Raw genomic sequence first — 17,378 nt, forward strand, 5'->3', positions numbered from 1 at the left:
ATCTAAAGGTTTAAATTAGATCTGGCTTTGTATCATACTTAGCCGAAAACATAACAGAAAAGTAAATCCTCATCTGTAATGTAAAGATCACTACTGAAGTGGTTTTATTTTTACTTCCATTTAAAAACGGAACATATTTCAAATTACTACGAAACTAATATATACTCACAATCTATTCATATTATTCAAGCTATGAAACATATAACCATAATTCAAATAATTCTTATCAATTTAAGATAACATCGTGCATTGATATAATTAAATTCTTCTCACGGTTGTCTAATTAACCTTGGAATATATATTTTTGTTTTGTTGTCATCATCGACATTCTTCCCACGCTTTTTCAAAAAACCAATGCGAATTGCTCCTTAAATATTCATTCACAAGACATATTTCAACATCTATAAACTTATAAACTTCGTATAATTCAAAAATCCTTGACATTTCGACTAATATACCAATAAAACAGTAAATTTTTATGACATGTACTCATTATAATTAGATTAATGTTCACTTAATATATGTGTAAAATGTAAATAAATTGTCGATATACAAAAACAATAAATTTTTGTTTCATCAATTAATTTGCATTCGAAGTATAATTTAATCTGTAGAGTTTGGTGCAAAATTACGAATCAATTTAAAATGAATGGCAGCGAGAGAGAGAACTTCACTCATGACGTTATGACTAACATTCACGACGACCCTTGACAAGAGATTGGTCGGAGTAATCTATGAAATAATTATCGAAATTTTCAAAACTCAAACAACGCAGATTGCAACCATGAGAATATAACTCATTATTAGTACTTTTGAAGCATTCTTGTGACGCACCATCAAATATTTTACTATCGCCGCAGAATATATTTTGATTTTACTTCAATGTAAATCAGTTAAGCACTCGACTACAAAATTCAATAACTTACAAATTATAACATAATCTCTTAAAGCTTTCGCTTTATTTTTTCTTTTCTTCCATTCGTTAATATTTATCTCAACGTCTCGTAAGCCATTCCATTTTTGTTTACAATTATAAAGCTCTGGATTAAGTGGAACGGGAAAAATCGTGGTTGTGTACGTGATGTCCTGAGTGCTTAGTGGAAAGCACCCAATATGAACGGAATAGTGGCAAGAAGTTGAATTCAATTTCCAATGTTGGTTAAACTGAAAATTTGAATGTAATAAAATGTCAAACATATGATTTAAACATTATTTTTAAGGGAAAACTAAAATAGATTGAAAATGTTATATTATTTGCAAAATATTAGTACTGGTGAGTAGATAATAATTTTGAAAATCATTTGCTCTTGTCATTGTCGTAACTCAATTATTATGTATTATTCTAACACTAGTTGTTACTGATGTTAACTTACGTATTAATTGTTTGTATTCCAAAAAACTAATTAACGAAATAGTAAATAAACAAATTCTATTGTTTTGTTTAGAATAACAAACTAAAATATACATTCATTTTCCAGGTAAAACGTTTTATCTTATTAATCAGAATGAATTTATTATTGGTCGAAAAAATTGTGATATATTGATAGAAAATGATACTTCCATAAGTAGAGCACATGCTAAAATTTGCATCAAAGTAAGTTACTCCTTTTGTAATAAAAGTTTCTTTGATAATGTATTAAGTATATTGATGATTATTAAGGTACATTATACTTTTTAGGATGGTCATAAGGTTACTATTGAAGATTTAAAATCCACATATAAAACTTTTATCAATAAGAAAGAAGTAACACCAAATGTTGAAGTGGATCTTAAGGAAAATGATAAAGTTCAGTTTGGTGTCTTTAGCAGCATATTTAAGTAAGTTGATAAATGTATTGAAATAATATGTTGTAGGTAAATATGTGAGCATATTTTCTTGTTTATTTGCTTCATTAAGTTGAAATTTTTGAAACTATTGATAATATACATTTTGAACACATTGAGTGAATCATTTTTCTGTAAATAAATTCATTATTCTTAATATGTTCACTACCATTGAGCCGTCACTTACACTGTCACACATATATTTTATCTTCAATATCTGAAGATTTTGTTATCAAAATGTATATAAATTATTGAGGTATAATTACATTAAGAATAGCCTCAAAATTTCTCGTTTCTACTAAAATATTATCCCACAGATTTTATCTTTGCTTAATTAGAAACATAAACTCAATAGTTTATTATATTTAATTTGTTCTTTTTTTTAGATTTCATCAAATTCACTTTGTAACTACAGCCACTCAATTATCTGATAATTGTAAAGAAGCTTTGAAAAAACAACTTGATACCATTCAAGGAAGGTATTTAGATAATTGGACCTCAGAATGCACTCACCTTACTTTGCAAAAAATTAGTTTGACAGTAAAGGTAAAATGCAATTTTTTTTCATCGTACATATTTTTTATTACAAATGTATACATATGAGGTGTGTGAAAGAAGTAATGAAACTTATTTCTTATTTACTTAAGGTTTGATTTCAAAATAAAAACAAGTTATTGTTGTCTCTCTTGTAACAGCGTTGGAAATCTTCAACTAGTCGGAATTCCAAAATTATATATTTTCAACTTCTGGAAAAGAAACAAGTAAAAAAGACATCGTACTGTTGGCTCGAGAGACTAATTTTTACCATTAGCAATCAGTAAATATTAACAAAAAGCTTTCATGAAGAATAGAGCAAAAATAATATCAATAATTTCATTTATTCAATAATTTTGTCCTCATTATTTGGTGACAATTCTCATAACAATTGGTTTATTAAATGAAACATATGATTCATAAATGAAAATATCAATTTGGTAACCCCTTGATTTACAGATTTTTTCTTAATACCACCTTCTTTTCGCCTCACACCCATCCCCATTTTAAGTTTGCATTTTATAATATTTCCAAGTAGTAATCTTTGCCTCCTTGGACTCGTTCCCAAGCTCAGTTTTCTAAAATTTTATCAGCAGTGTCTCTATTGGCTTTTGGAATATGCTATATCGTGCTCCCACGCGTCTTTATGTAGCTCATGAGGTAATTGATCAATAAATTGACCACTCCTTTTTTAGTGTTGCATTTATTTCTCTTTCAATTAACCATGATCTTCTATTTACATATACCCCCAGTATCTTCAATAGGTGGTAAAAATGCAGGGTAATTCCCATATCTCTTTATATGTGGTTAACCGTGATTTTTCTCGTTAAAATTAGCAAACACGGTGCATATTTTTGTGATGATTTGAAATCATTGGACCTGGCAAAAGTGGTAAACAAATGCATTGCTGTCATTAATTTATAACCCCAATAGATTGAAATTTAAAAATATTTAAGTGAATTATAAAAGTTATCATTAACCAAAGTATACTTACTTGTGGAATCTTATCAAAACCATGAAAGAAAAACTCACTAATAATTTTTGATGATGTGTTTACATGCGATCAAATAATTATTCAAAGCTACTTTTGTTTTGGTCGCCTTAGATGTACAGATTGCTTTTATTGTCAAACATATTCAGCAATCCCCAAACATTCAATTATGGACAATGCAAACTTTTTGATTATATTCCAACAAGATTTAATGAACCTCAAACAAATATATGATGAACATGTGAATGTTGTCATGTCTTATCAAGATTTTAAAAATATATGTTTATATTGCTGGAAGAAGAATATATGAAGAAGAAATGTTTACAAATATGTCAGTCAGTCTCAAACACAACTAAAGAAAACTTATCAACCTATAACTGAACCCCTTAAGCAGTTCCTTATGGCAATCGAAAGGCCCATTAAGCAAGAACAAATCAAGCAACACACGCAACCGCCTACCGGATTGACCTTTGAAACCGTCGATGCCAAGTGACCTATACTCTACTGAGGTTGTTCTTCAACCCCTTTATAGGCTTATAAAGTTGATTTCTCTCAGAGGATTCACTAAGTTTAACTGATCCTAATGCACAACTTAGTTTGAAATTCATATACTTTATGTTTGTGAAATATAAATTTAAAACTTCATTGATAGCACTGTCAATAATACTGTAATACTATATATAGTTGAACTTGTCTAGCACAGGTTGGTAGCTACAACATTGCCAGATAACCTATAGTCTCATTACTTTTTTCGTCCACCAAGATTTGTATGTTTTTATGATGAAGTCTCATATGTCGCCAAAACAATTCATCATCTAAACCAATGAAATAAGAATACTGAATTATTTACTTATGAGAATTAATTTTGTAACATCAAGTTTCTATCTATGTTCATTCGGCTTGTTAAGTTTTTCTTCGAACATTTTGAATATTTCTCTGTTCACGTATTATGGTACAGTACTCACGTCGGATTTGTTTATTCTAACATTCAAGTTTTTGAGGAAATTAATTTGTTCTCGACCTCCCACTTCATTTGATAAATTCAATAAAACCTCGAAATTGATTCGAATTCTTCCTCTTCCTATCTACACTTCAAATAAAAGTAAATTTTAATAAATTTGTGGTATTTTATTCTATTCGTTCTGCTCCCCAAATAAATAGAAAATCACCACAAATTTACTAAAATTCACTTTTATTTGGAGTGTAGATAATTAAGGTTTTAATGAATTTATCGAAAGGAATGGGAGGTCATGAAAAGTTAATTTCCTCAAAAACTTGAATATTAGAATAAACAAATCAGAAGTGATTACTTTACCATAATACGTGAATAAAGGAACGTTCAAAATATTTGAGGAAAAATGTAACAAGCCGATTGGCATATTACAATAGACAACATTGATAACCGAACTGGTTTAATTTTAATACCTGTTGAGCTCTTGTAAGAAAGCGAATAACTCCACTTGAGATTTTTAGGTACTACATGCTCTCTTGGAGGACAAACCTATAGTTGTACCGGCATTTTGGGCAAAATTTGTAGAGAATGTGTCTAAAAGTATTGCTCCACCTAACATAACTGATTATAATAACCCTCCACTAGCAGAGGCTTTATTGAACAGAGTTGAATTTAAAAAAGCTGCACCTAGAAAAAACTTGTTTATTGGCAAACATTTTCTATTTTATTTGGAGAAAGAAGAAAAGCAAGTGAAAGATTTGATAAGAAAAGCAGGCTAGTATCCTTTTAATTTCATAACAAAATTTGGTTATTTTCAGCAACTTGTATGGTTAGTGATAAATATGTAGTATTTTAAACTTCTAGCAATAGATATATAAAAAGCTGCTCTGGTTATTTATTATTCTTTTTTGTAGGAGGTACTTGCAGCTCTTGGGAGAACAATCCCATAAAGATGAAAGATCTAACAGAAAAACATTTAGTCATGCAAAGTTATAAAGATGTAGATGACAAAAACTACAAAGAAATAATGAAACATGTATTGAAACAAAACAAACGTACTATACCCATACAAGAAATCGCAATGGCTATAATACACGGATCCTGTGAGAAAGATTGTAATCCTAGTTTCAACAGAGCGATTGAAGTTTTCAATGCACCAAATCAAATAGAAACAACACAAAATAACTTGTTGGTTCACAATACTCAAACTCAAGATTTTCGAATTGGAACTAGTACAGCACAGAAAAGTATTCAAGAAACAGTAGATTCTGTTCAAATGACTGCACCTCCTATAATGAAACAAGTGAAAATAGAAGATGAAATAGACTTAACCGAAGATGATGCAGTGACAGAAGAAAAAGTGGCACAAAAAAGAGTTTGTGATAGTATTGATGCAGGAAACCCATCAAAAAAAGTCAAAAAAGATGAAACTGATATAACAAGGTATAATTCGCTTTGATTGTTGTTATATTTGTAATATGAAAAAATTCTTCTTTTTGGGTAATGTTTGTCTCATAAAATGCTGTAAACTAAAAATAAAATCAAGCAAACTTATTAAAATAAATCGTAGAAATTCTAATGACAAGAATGTAGCATGGTCAAAATATAGCTGCAATTGTGTTGTTATTATTTTTATATCAGTTCCTCATTGGTCAAATTCTGCTTTTAGGTCTGTAGAAGATGAGAGAAAAAGTCAAACGAGGAAAGATAAACAAAAGGAACTTTTTTCTATGGTAAGAATTAAACTCAATTACTGTTTTTTGTTTCCTATAACAAACCATAAACAACTTTGATTTTGAGTTTCAAAAAGCAATGCTAAAACTTCAAAATTTGCTAATATTTGTTATGTCTCAACTTTAGAGTGGAGAGATCTTACATAGAGGTTCTATTATTATAATTATCATTAAAAATGGTTAAGGAAAAAATAAGAAAGAAAGAAAGAGTTTTCTTGCCATCATAAAAATAACTTAACTATAATGAAAAAATCACTTACAAATAATATGTATGTTACCAAAATTCCAAGTTTTTATAAATTAAAAACAAAAAATAAGAAAGATAACAAATAGACTTTGTAGCAATTACAAAACCGATTACATAAGAGCAGAATTTGCTCTTACATTGTAAAGCCCAATGATGAAAACTGTTTTAGCTATATAATAAATATAGCAGAGCACCAAGCGAGAAAGGCATTAAGTAGAGGGGGGGAGGTAATGCAAATGAAATTCGAATAGAACCAAAATTGGCAAGCAGAATAAAATTTCCTGTAAGGAAATTTGCCTGCTTAGAAGATACTTTTCTACATCCACACAAAAAGATTTAAATGAGAGGTTTTTATTGTTTTCCGGTTAACATATTCAACATTTGAATCGAGGTATACAAAAAAGCTTTGCGATGTTGTGATACTTTATAAAGGTTATTATTTCTAGTATTGTGAGGATAGTTGAGGGTATGGAATCAATTAAACAAATTAGTAGATTGACCGCTTTTTATTGTTTAAGTTTTGATTCTTGACACTTTTGGTTCTAAAACTCTCCAGTTTCAACTAGTTGTCACAAAGCCTTACTTAATCCTGAAGCTTTCTTACATTTTCATGTGTAAGGAATGCTAGAGTTGAGTCATTACGTGAGCTCCTTTTCGACGACAGTTTCCATTCTTTCCTGTGTCTTTTGTTCAATTTTTGTTGATCTTATTTCTTATACCTCCATTTTTTTTCTTTTTAATTGCATCTTTTATGACCTCAGACCACCTATTTATTCTCTTGTGTTGCATGATTGACGTTCCACATTCTTTTCCTCTGCATTTATTATTATATTTCTAAATCTTATCCACATTTCTTCTGTTGTATCTTGCCTCTTGATGTATTTAATTTTTTGTTTTATCATTTCTTGGTATCTCATTTTATTTGCAGTTTCTCTGAGTTTATAGCATCTAATTTATTTATTCAGTGTGCTTCTTTTGTGCTCTTCTGCCTTTTCGTTAATTTCATTCATTTTTATTTTCATCACCACTAAGTAGTGGTCACTCCCAATTTCTGATCTTGACATCCTTGACTTTTTTTCAAATACTTTTACTTACTAGGAAGTAAAGTATTATGGATTTCTGTTGTCTACTTTTGATTGACTTATATTGTTATTTTATTAATCTCTTTGTGTTGGAAATTTGTATTTGTAATTATAAGTTAATTTTCTTTGCATAAGTTTATTTTTCTTTCGCCGTTTGTCCACTCTACCATTCAGATAATCCAGTATTATATTACAATCATTGTCGTCTACTATCACTTGTAGCTCTTCAAAAAATTTGTCTTTTACTTCAGTTTTTTTATCTTCATTTGGTTCACATACTATAACCATTAATAGTTCTCCATTTCCTTTCTCTTCTTTAATGTTTGCTGTGATGATTCTTTCGTTTATATAATTTTTATTCTCTATATACTTTTATTATTAGAGAAACTCCCACTATGTCATGTTCATTTTTTGTTACCCCAGACCATATGATCCAATATGCTTTACATAATTTTATCACTTCTTTTCTTCTTCGTTTCTGTTAGTTGCTAATACTCTATATTTGTTCCTTATATTATGTACTTATGTTAGTTATTTGGATTAAATTTCATTCTGATCAATCGTAACGATTTTAAAACATATAATTTGAAAATTCTAACTGGTTCTGATGTTATTGTCTCAACTTATTTTCTTTCATGTTTGTTTAAATATTAAAAAAAATCAAAGTGACGAAAATCTACAATGAGAGCACTTCTTTGAATTTACTACTTTAAATACTTTCCCCCTTTTTTTAAATCAAAAGTTCTTCTATTAAATTATAATCTTGAGAGCATTTTCTTCTTGATTTAAAAACATTTATGTTCTAGAAACGCCAATCTCAAAAAAGGAAGACAATAGAAGACAGCGATTCGGAAGAAATTCCAATAAAGAGGAAAGCTAAAAATCCCTTTTTAACCGAACAACTCGATGAAAAGCCTTTAAAAAATCAAACAGAAAATAACAATCCATTTATTAAAAACCTTGAGGAGGATATAGGCAAACCTTTATTTTCGAGTACGCAATTTATCGACAACACATCAAAAGAAGAACAAATAAAATACACTAGTGTATCAGGAAACAGTAACGATAATTCCAATTCTACGTGGCATTCCAAAAGATATTGCGATAGTGTCAAAACTGAAGAACCAGAGGAAATCAGTTCTGAATTACTACAATTTATTAAAATGTTTGAAAAAAAAGTTCGGGTCGAGGTTTTATCGGAAGCTAGTTTCAGATCGAGAATTCCTAGCGACGAAGTTGATTGCAATGATTTTTCAAAATGCACGAATTTCAAGAAATTCAAAAAGGTGAGAGATATTGTAATGTGGATTTTCTATAACTGATGTCCATTTTTTTTATAAGAACTGATCTGCAAAAAGCTACGACTGCTAGTTAAGAAGCTTACTATGCAAATTCTTGCTTATTCTCTCAAATAATATCCAACCAATAGAAAGTGAAATTGTATGAAAGAAAATAAATACAGTAGAGCATCAATTATCCAAATACCGGCCATAAATTGTACCCAGGTGCGAGGTTTCGATAAATTTACATGCCTGATGTTCTAACTTTCGTTTCGCCTTGTGTAGCGCTCGCTGCAGTTCAAGATTTAGCCACCCGGAGCGCCAAGATCGTCATTCGCTGGTTACTGTATTTGCCGATAAATCAAGTTGTTTCGGAAACTAAAAAGCAGCGTCAAATTATCAAAGACTATACTTCCAAACTAGACAGTGAAGATTAGAACACAAAAAGAAAATCAATGAAATCAGGAGCTGGACTTGGCAATGTATACTTGGTTTATGCTAATTAGTCAAGTCAGGACAACCAGTTAACGAACAGATCATTTGTTAAAAAGCACAATAAATCAAATAATGAAGGGTGATCCTAATTTCCAAGCTACAACTGGCTTGTTTCAACGCACAGGTTAAGGAAGCTAGACATACAAGGTGAGAGACTATCAGCTGATGTATCTGCCGAAAATTTTAAGAAGACATCTAACGAATTTTACAAAGCTGATGGTTTTGTACCCAAGCACATTTACAATGCGGACGAAATAGGACTCAACTGGAAAATGGTGCCAACCAAGTCCTTTGTTTCCAAAAGGAAAACTGCAGAGTTGGGTGCAAAGCTTGCAAATGCTGCTTCTAGATATGGAGAATGGTGAAGAATCTGTGCAAAGCAGTTACAAAAAATTGGCACGTAAAAGACACCACACTTGAAAAAGCATTGAATAAGCTGGAAGTGATGATCGGAATAAAATCATGTGTGTTTTGTGGCAGCTACCGTTCATTGCCAGTTTATCTTATAGATCTAGATCAGTTAATTGCTGTTATTTACACAGTGGTCTTTATAATTGTTTGTATTGATTCTGATGACAGCATCGATAAATGGTGTATTCAGGTCATTGTAGATGGTTAAATTTGAGCTTCGAGCAACATTCCCATAGTTTTGGATTCAAATGACTTGAGATTTTTATTATAATAACAATAAATCTTTCTTGGTCTGATTTGTGTAACAATACAATTTACAAAATATACTATATACACACATCATGCAACAGGAGTGGTAAGATTTATATTATTCTTCTACCTAATCACTTCCAGCTGATTAACTATGCAAAAGAACTTTATCTAGTCTCAGATATAAATTAATCAAATAATTACAAAAACTCGAAAAAGATGAAGATAGTTACATATTTGTTTACTAAACAAATTTGTTCTGTAGTCAGATTTAGAAGAATTTATACCACACAATTTAAGGTCCTCGTAGAGTGCATTATAACCTTTGACAACGTTCGTTTTGGCAAATGTTACACCTGTTTAACAATTTCGCTCTTTACATAACTAGTTACGTAAATAACTATTTCAACAGTGTATTTTGTATATGAGGTGTCTAGAATCAAAAACCGCTAAGTCCATATTTTCTCGAAGTTGAGTTTAATATTGTTTCTATCTATAGATTGTTCCATGCTGAATTCAGTATAACTGTTATTTTGTTGCAAATCCCGTCACATCCTATTGTATTTGGACTTTGATTTACTCCATTTTCAGTTTTAGAAGCCGCCAAATCCAGTTGGTCAATAGGATCGCCTAGTTTCATCACGTGACTATCCATGATCCTCTGTAAGTTGTTTACCCTTTATGTTTTATGTTCCACAGAGTATTTGGATTGATTAATAAAAATTTTTAAAAAAAGGACACTATTATTAAGCCAGAAGAATATGAAGAAATTCTGGGGAAACATGGAAGCGTTCATCATGTTGGAGTCACTGCCCTGGTTAAAGACTGAAGTTTGAATCTGAAAAAGTGCAAAAACCACGAGACGCCAAAATTTTATCGAGATTTGGAAAACCAAGAAGCCGGAGGTCTCAACAATGAAGCCGAAGCCAATATTATGACGAAATTGAAACATATATTGTGTGATCTAATATAATAATAAAAACTTTGTTTACTTTTTATTAAACATTAAATTTTATTTTATGATACTTTGCAATTTGTGTAATAATTAATTAAAGTCAAGATTTTTTACTAAGCCTATACGTAATTAAAGTGTAAAAATAACAGTTATTATAGTTTTTATAGCTCAACCCCTTTACAGCCTAAGCTTATTTTATTATAAATCATTTGTCTGTTTTTAAAATTTTTTCCACTTTTCTGGAAATTTATGGAGATGGACTTGGCGGATTTTGATTCTGTTTCTCATATACGCAACCTTTTATGTTAGAAACTTGAATTATAGTGTATATATTATTCAAACTTTAAATAGAAATATAATATAACCGTTAATATTTACTGTTCCCTTCTCGATTTCATGTCATTTTTGATAGAAAATATCTCAATTTATTTAAAAATTTGTTACGACAATATTTAGTAGGATTTTACAGTTCGGTATAAATTAAAATAAGGAATATGACTATTCAAACTTGTTTTAGGTGAAACCTGTTTATCCTCAAACGAAAGTTATTGGTCAAGATTCTTTCAAATTGTTGAGCTGTACAAATACAACTGGTATAAATGACACTAGAAGACAAATAGCATATGATTCTGATGATGAAAGACCACCTTCATTAAATAGAAAACAAAAACATAAATTAAAAATCTTTGAAATATGAAAATTTCATCAATAAAAATATAGTAAAATAACATTGTTATGATTTACAGTACTTCAGGCATGATCTTTAATTACTAAAACTGACTCAAAACGAATAAGGTGGTTATAAACTTATTTATTTTTGTCTCTTCACAGTTTTATTTTTAAACCTTTTTCAAGTATAGTAAAGTAGCGTAATACCGCATAGGCTTCCGATATTTCTTAAACAAGACAGAGTTATATACAATATATATACAAGAAATAAGATAATTTCTGGTAAAATTATAGATCAGAGACTTAATATTCTGTGCCTTTTTGTTCTTGAGACAATTTATGTGTGTCAAAGATTTTAAGACCGAGTGATTGGAGCGCTTTTATTTCCAAAAGGTAAGATTTTATTTCGTTACTAATATATATATATATATATATATATATATATATATATATATATATATATATATATATATATATCATCGGTCTGAGCAGATTTCTGTCCTGGCATATGGAATATCATCAAGTTGAATAATTCCTTCTCTTGAAAAATAACAATGAATTTAGTTAGGTTGTGTGACATAATATCGGACAGTTTCGGTCCCCTAATATCACATATCCGATGTTAGGAACCAGTTTTTCGGGACTGAAATTTAATAGGTAGTCAGACGTGATTCCGTCAATTTTTTTCTAGATTTCCGCTAGATTTAATACGAAGTTCTTTATTAAAGACAGTAAATGGCCCGAATAAATAACCAAATAAATGAAAACAGGAACTATTTTGTTGTTCATAATATATACAAATAACTTATTCACTATAGAAACATCTGGCCAAATCTTGATTTTTGCTAACGATACCGTCATCTTGTACTATGTTAAAACATGGGCAGATCTAAAGTCAAAATCTGAAAAAGATATGGATGGCGTTAAAGATTTTTTTAACCAAATGGCATTAACAATTAATTTCGTTAAAAAGTATATTATTCCCTTTTCAATATATCAACAAAACATTCCAAATTATAGTGTATTAATACATTTTCTTTGAATTGACTATCTATATTTTTGAAAACAGCAATTATAGTAATGCTGGCAAATTTATAAAATTGGTTTTTGTCTTGAAACGCCTGCCAAAGTTCTACATCTTGCAAAATTTGTTCTATTTTGCACAATATGCTATTTACTAACGATATATGCAAACATTTTAAAACTAGATATTTTTAAATGTCGAAAAATTGTTTCAATACATTTTTTCTCCAGATATAATTCTAATGAGCTATGGCATATATTGTCCAAAACTTGTTTTATCATTTTCAACCTGTGACTAACATCTATCTATACCATCCACCTGATTAATAGTTTGAATATTCTTAATATCCAACTTATAATATCCTTTTTATCCTATATAATATCAAAGTTGCTTATTGTAGGAATATTACTAATAAAAATCAATAAAATACTTCAACACTGCAAAGCATGAATCGGTGTTATCTCTTCATAACTACAAAATAAATAAGAGCTACTACTACAACCTATGTAGACCGCCTAACAGAACTCGGGGTTAAGGATTTAAAATCACTTTGCATTTCAGGCTAGGAATACCAATACATTTTCTTCGAATCATTTGACTATCTGCGTTAAGATTAATTTTTGAGAACTGCAATTATAGTAATTGCTTCAGAATGGTAGATTTATAAAATTAGGTTTTCTCTTGAAATGCCTACTAAAGATCTATATCTTACAAAATTTGGTAAACTAAGGATGGATACATGCAAACATTTTATAACTTTTATATAACTTGATAGTGTTTCTAAGATTGAATAGAATCCCAAAGTAACCATTTAATTGAATAAAAATATTTTAAAACTAATATTCAGAATAATAATAATTTTCATTCGGTTTTGTATTAAAATATATTTACATTTGAAATACTTAAACTTTTCAACAATTCACATACATAAACATAGAAAACTAATCAAGACATTACATTAGGAACCACAATAATCTAGTATTTACTAAATTTTTAATGTCCTCTCTGTACTCATAATAATAATTAACGAAATGAAAAACATGTATTTATCAGATACGTATGGAAATTAATCAAAAAGAAAAGTTTAAATTGTAGGTGTTTATCTATCGCCTTGTCCAGTAATATCTTCATTTTCAGAACTGTTATCAGCATTCAACTTCTTAATTTCATTGCATAACGTTGGTCTCAAAAGTATATTGGTTACCACCTGATCGATCAATATAATTGTTTGAAAAATACGTCTTTCTTCATGTATACTAAATTTAAAATCTTGAGGACTCCCACTAAAACCACACGCACCTTAAAATAAATTTAACTAAATATTGAAAATATTTTATGCAAAAAAAGAAATATTAAAAATTTTTTCACCTTCTGTGTCTTGAATATCACTCCAATAAGTGAGACCTTGTATAATAGGTGCGTATAAATCTATTTGGTCGGCATCTCCAATGTAACGAAGTAAATAATTTAATAATACTTTCTCTTTTGGAGATAATGTGCACCATTTTAGAAATAATTTTTGTAGTAAAGGGCCTAAAATAATCATTTTATAATTGAATATCAACTGCTGCAAAACAATCGTAAAAATTATTATACAGACATGAAATGTATATTTGTGTAAATTTAGTACTAGATTAATATACCTACCAATTCTAAATTTAAAAAATAGCCCATTTTAGTATCTGATTTTGATACATAGATACAAAAACATTATTTATTAGCGCAATCAGTGTACATATTATATTCATTTTAATTAATTTTAATGAAAAATGTCGATATTTTTTCATTTGGGTAGTTAGATTTTTTATTCAATTCTCTCTTCAATACCAGCTGATAATAATTTTGACAATACGATCTGTTGCCCCTCAGACAAGGAAATGCAAAGATTATATACTCGAAATATCTAAGGTTGTTCCTAGAACGCAGCTCTGCTGCTGTCAGTACATTTGGTACGTTGAATAAAAAATGAATGTTATTACATATTTATTTATTGCTATTTAAAATTGTAATTCATTTATAATTGTTTTACTGAAATAAATCAATAAGAGAATATATATCGGCACTATAAGGTAAATAATTTGTTTCCTAAGAAATAGTTATGATTTTATGACTTTATAAATAAAAAACTAGTTTTAAAAATCAGGTAAAGATTGACGTTTCGACCAATATCGATCTTTATACCCCGCTTTCTTACATTGCACTGACAAATACAGCATTAAAGGTACAAATACAATATGACTTGGAATTTAATGAAAAATTAATATTAAGTGTTTAACAATATAAATAATTGTCAGGATTTTAAACACTACAGGAATATTATAGTTGAGTACAATAACTTGATTAGAATTTTTTCATAATTAATATCATATAATAATATACTAAATTATTTTTACTTACATTTGTGAATTATGTAAGAGATACATTCAAACACTCTTGAATAAAATTCTTTTTTATCTATTTCTTCAGTTTTCGTTTGTGTTTCACAGTTCATTGTACAAACTTCTGGCAATATTTATTTCGAGAAATTAACGTGACAAATGTCAATGTGCGTAAATATATATGATGATGGGATACAAGTACAAGACTAATTTGATCTAGTGAGCTTATTATTACGAGGTCATCGAAAAAGGTAATCAGTAGCTCCTCAAATAAACAAATCAGCAATAAAAAATTGATTTATCAACAACAATGAACTTAGAATTAGTAGGCGCATGTGCTGCGCCATCTTGACGCGTGTCGCCATGTTAGTTTGTTGAATTTGGTCAGAGAGCGCAGCTTTTTTTGTTTGAAATCAGCTGTGTAATAATAAGCGTAATTTTTAGCGAACGATATAATTCTACAGAAAAAGTTATTGTATTTTGGTTCAATAAATTCAAGGGATCTAAAAGTGTTGTATTAAAAAATATTCAGGATGGATTAAGTCCAGTACCCGACCTAGTTTGGAAATTGGTATAGCTAAAATAATAATATTCGTTATTAGGATCCCAATTACATTCAACTGAAACATGAAAGAAAACTAACAAAGTTATATTGACTTTGCCATTAAGATGAAGAGTAGCATTGACTTGAACCTGGAATTTGGAGAACATCCTGGAAAAGTCCTGGAATTTGGCTCTTTGCTTTTGAATTTTATTTTTTGTCCTGGATTTATAATATTTATCCTAGAACTTCAGTTCCCTCCTTTAAATGTTGCAATTTACAGTTTTCTTATCGCAAAATGTTTTCATATTTTCTTTCTTAAGCTTTATTTAGTAATATTTCACCATATATTTCTCAATAAAAGTGAATTTTTTAAAATATAGTTCAATTTACTGCCAGTTCTTATTTTTAAGAATATGTGACAACAGTAATAACAATTATGCAGTGCCGGATTAAGCCAGGGGCTTGGGGGGGGGGCATCATTTGGAAAACATTCTGTATTTTTTCAAGTGTTGATACTACAAATCTAACCTATTGATATTTTTTTTTTATTTTTTCGGGTATCCGAATTCCTTAAGGGGGCCTCGTCATTATTTTAGCCTCGTGCCTTACAAGTCTTAATCCGGCACTGAAAATATGGTTTATCAAATCAGTTTATATATAAGTATAATTCTGTTGCTATGGTGGTTTATAGTTTTCAAGTTTTTGTTAGAACAGAAGTTTGCTTGAACATTTAAAGAATTTCAGCTACCAACAGTTAAGCTTGAAACACTATTTCATGAGACTATTATCTATTTTCATTTGTTTACATTCTTCCTGACATATGACACACGCGAACAGACTACATATAGTTGACCGTGAGAGAATCTGGGCTTTTCTAAATGCACTCCCGCCTCCAGCTACATGTAATGCTTGCCCTTGTGCTTTGTTTATAGTAACAGCGAAGCTAATCTCGACGAGAAACTGAACCCTTTTGAATTGGCATGGAAGGTCAGTGGGAATAATTGGAAGAATAATGACCACAAAAATTTCACCTAAGCTCATAAATTCAAATAGTTTTATACTGCATATATAATGAGAGAAGAACATAACATTAAATATAGAAAAATTCCAAACAGCTGAAACTATGGTCAATTGGAATTGGGTTGGAACTTCATTACTGGAATGCTAAGTGGCGTTGAGGAAGCTAGATTTGAGATTTCTGACAAATATTTTTTTTATTCTTTTGTAAAAAATATTTTTTTCATAAAAAGTATACGATGTTATATTTAATACCTCCAAAATTATGTGTACAAAGTTTCATGTTGATCGGTTAAGTAATTTTCGCGTCAAAATGTAACAAACTTACATTCACATTTATATTATATGGTAAGTATGGATGATTAGGATTTTTGTAATTTTTACATAACATCGTTAATAAATGATTAATAGCATAATTATTTTATAATAATAAATTCTAATTATGAAGGGATCAAAACTAGAACGGATATTTAATAAACCATGAATTTTTAAATCCTCAACTATCAGAGTGTTGAAGTTAGCTTTTGAAAGATCGTGTCAGATTTTTGAGAATTATCTGTTTAATGGTTTTTTATCGCATGTGTTAGAAACTAACAAAATAATGATAACTAGCTGCTTATGATTTTCTCATGTTGGCGCCACTGTACCATAATTATGTAATCAATAGGCATATATATATATATATATATATATATATATATATATATATATATATATATATATAATTTTATACAACGGTGAACTAATTAAGAACTTTTTAAATAACTTAAAGAACACACAGTGTCTAACAAACTTTGTTTAGAAAGTGAACTATTACAACATGACGGCCGTGACTGACGTCACGCTCCGGTTGTCTATTAATGCTATATATGTAATACTCCTATATGGATAGTTGGTATGGGTAAAAACGTCCTTACGTTACGGTGCCGACAATATTTATTTTCTCACGTTCGAGACACTTTTTTATACTGCCGATGCTTTCATGCGCGCAAA

General features: G+C 29.4%; 1 protein-coding gene across 3 annotated transcripts; it reads left to right on the forward strand.

The window, feature by feature from the left end:
• The first annotated feature begins 891 nt into the window (after positions 1-891).
• On the forward strand, positions 892-11,478 carry LOC130442916 (nibrin). 3 transcript variants are annotated; one of them, XR_008909808.1, is made up of 10 exons: positions 892-1,273; positions 1,479-1,594; positions 1,679-1,818; positions 2,211-2,370; positions 4,823-5,075; positions 5,216-5,744; positions 5,971-6,034; positions 8,170-8,649; positions 10,390-10,461; positions 10,535-10,903. XR_008909808.1 is itself a non-coding variant. In XM_056777323.1 (9 exons), the coding sequence occupies exons 1-9, from the start codon at positions 1,243-1,245 to the stop codon at positions 11,448-11,450; spliced, it is 1,953 nt and encodes a 650-aa protein (XP_056633301.1). In that variant the 5' UTR covers positions 892-1,242; the 3' UTR covers positions 11,451-11,478. The 3 variants fall into 3 exon arrangements, 2 of the variants coding, with proteins under 2 accessions (XP_056633301.1, XP_056633302.1); XM_056777323.1 differs by lacking the exons at positions 10,390-10,461; positions 10,535-10,903 and adding an exon at positions 11,271-11,478; XM_056777324.1 differs by having other exon boundaries at positions 10,390-10,903.
• The last annotated feature ends 5,900 nt before the right edge of the window (positions 11,479-17,378 follow it).

Source organism: Diorhabda sublineata, chromosome 4, assembly GCF_026230105.1.
Source record: "Diorhabda sublineata isolate icDioSubl1.1 chromosome 4, icDioSubl1.1, whole genome shotgun sequence".
Taxonomy (NCBI): domain Eukaryota; kingdom Metazoa; phylum Arthropoda; class Insecta; order Coleoptera; family Chrysomelidae; genus Diorhabda; species Diorhabda sublineata.

Bases quoted from the DNA above. Each gene is read 5' to 3' on its own strand.
- LOC130442916 (XM_056777323.1), top strand. From the start codon at position 1,243: ATGTTATATTATTTGCAAAATATTAGTACTG. The intron at 2,371-4,822 runs GTAAAATGCAAT...TGAGATTTTTAG, and splicing joins AAATTAGTTTGACAGTAAAG to GTACTACATGCTCTCTTGGA. The intron at 6,035-8,169 runs GTAAGAATTAAA...TTTATGTTCTAG, and splicing joins AAAAGGAACTTTTTTCTATG to AAACGCCAATCTCAAAAAAG.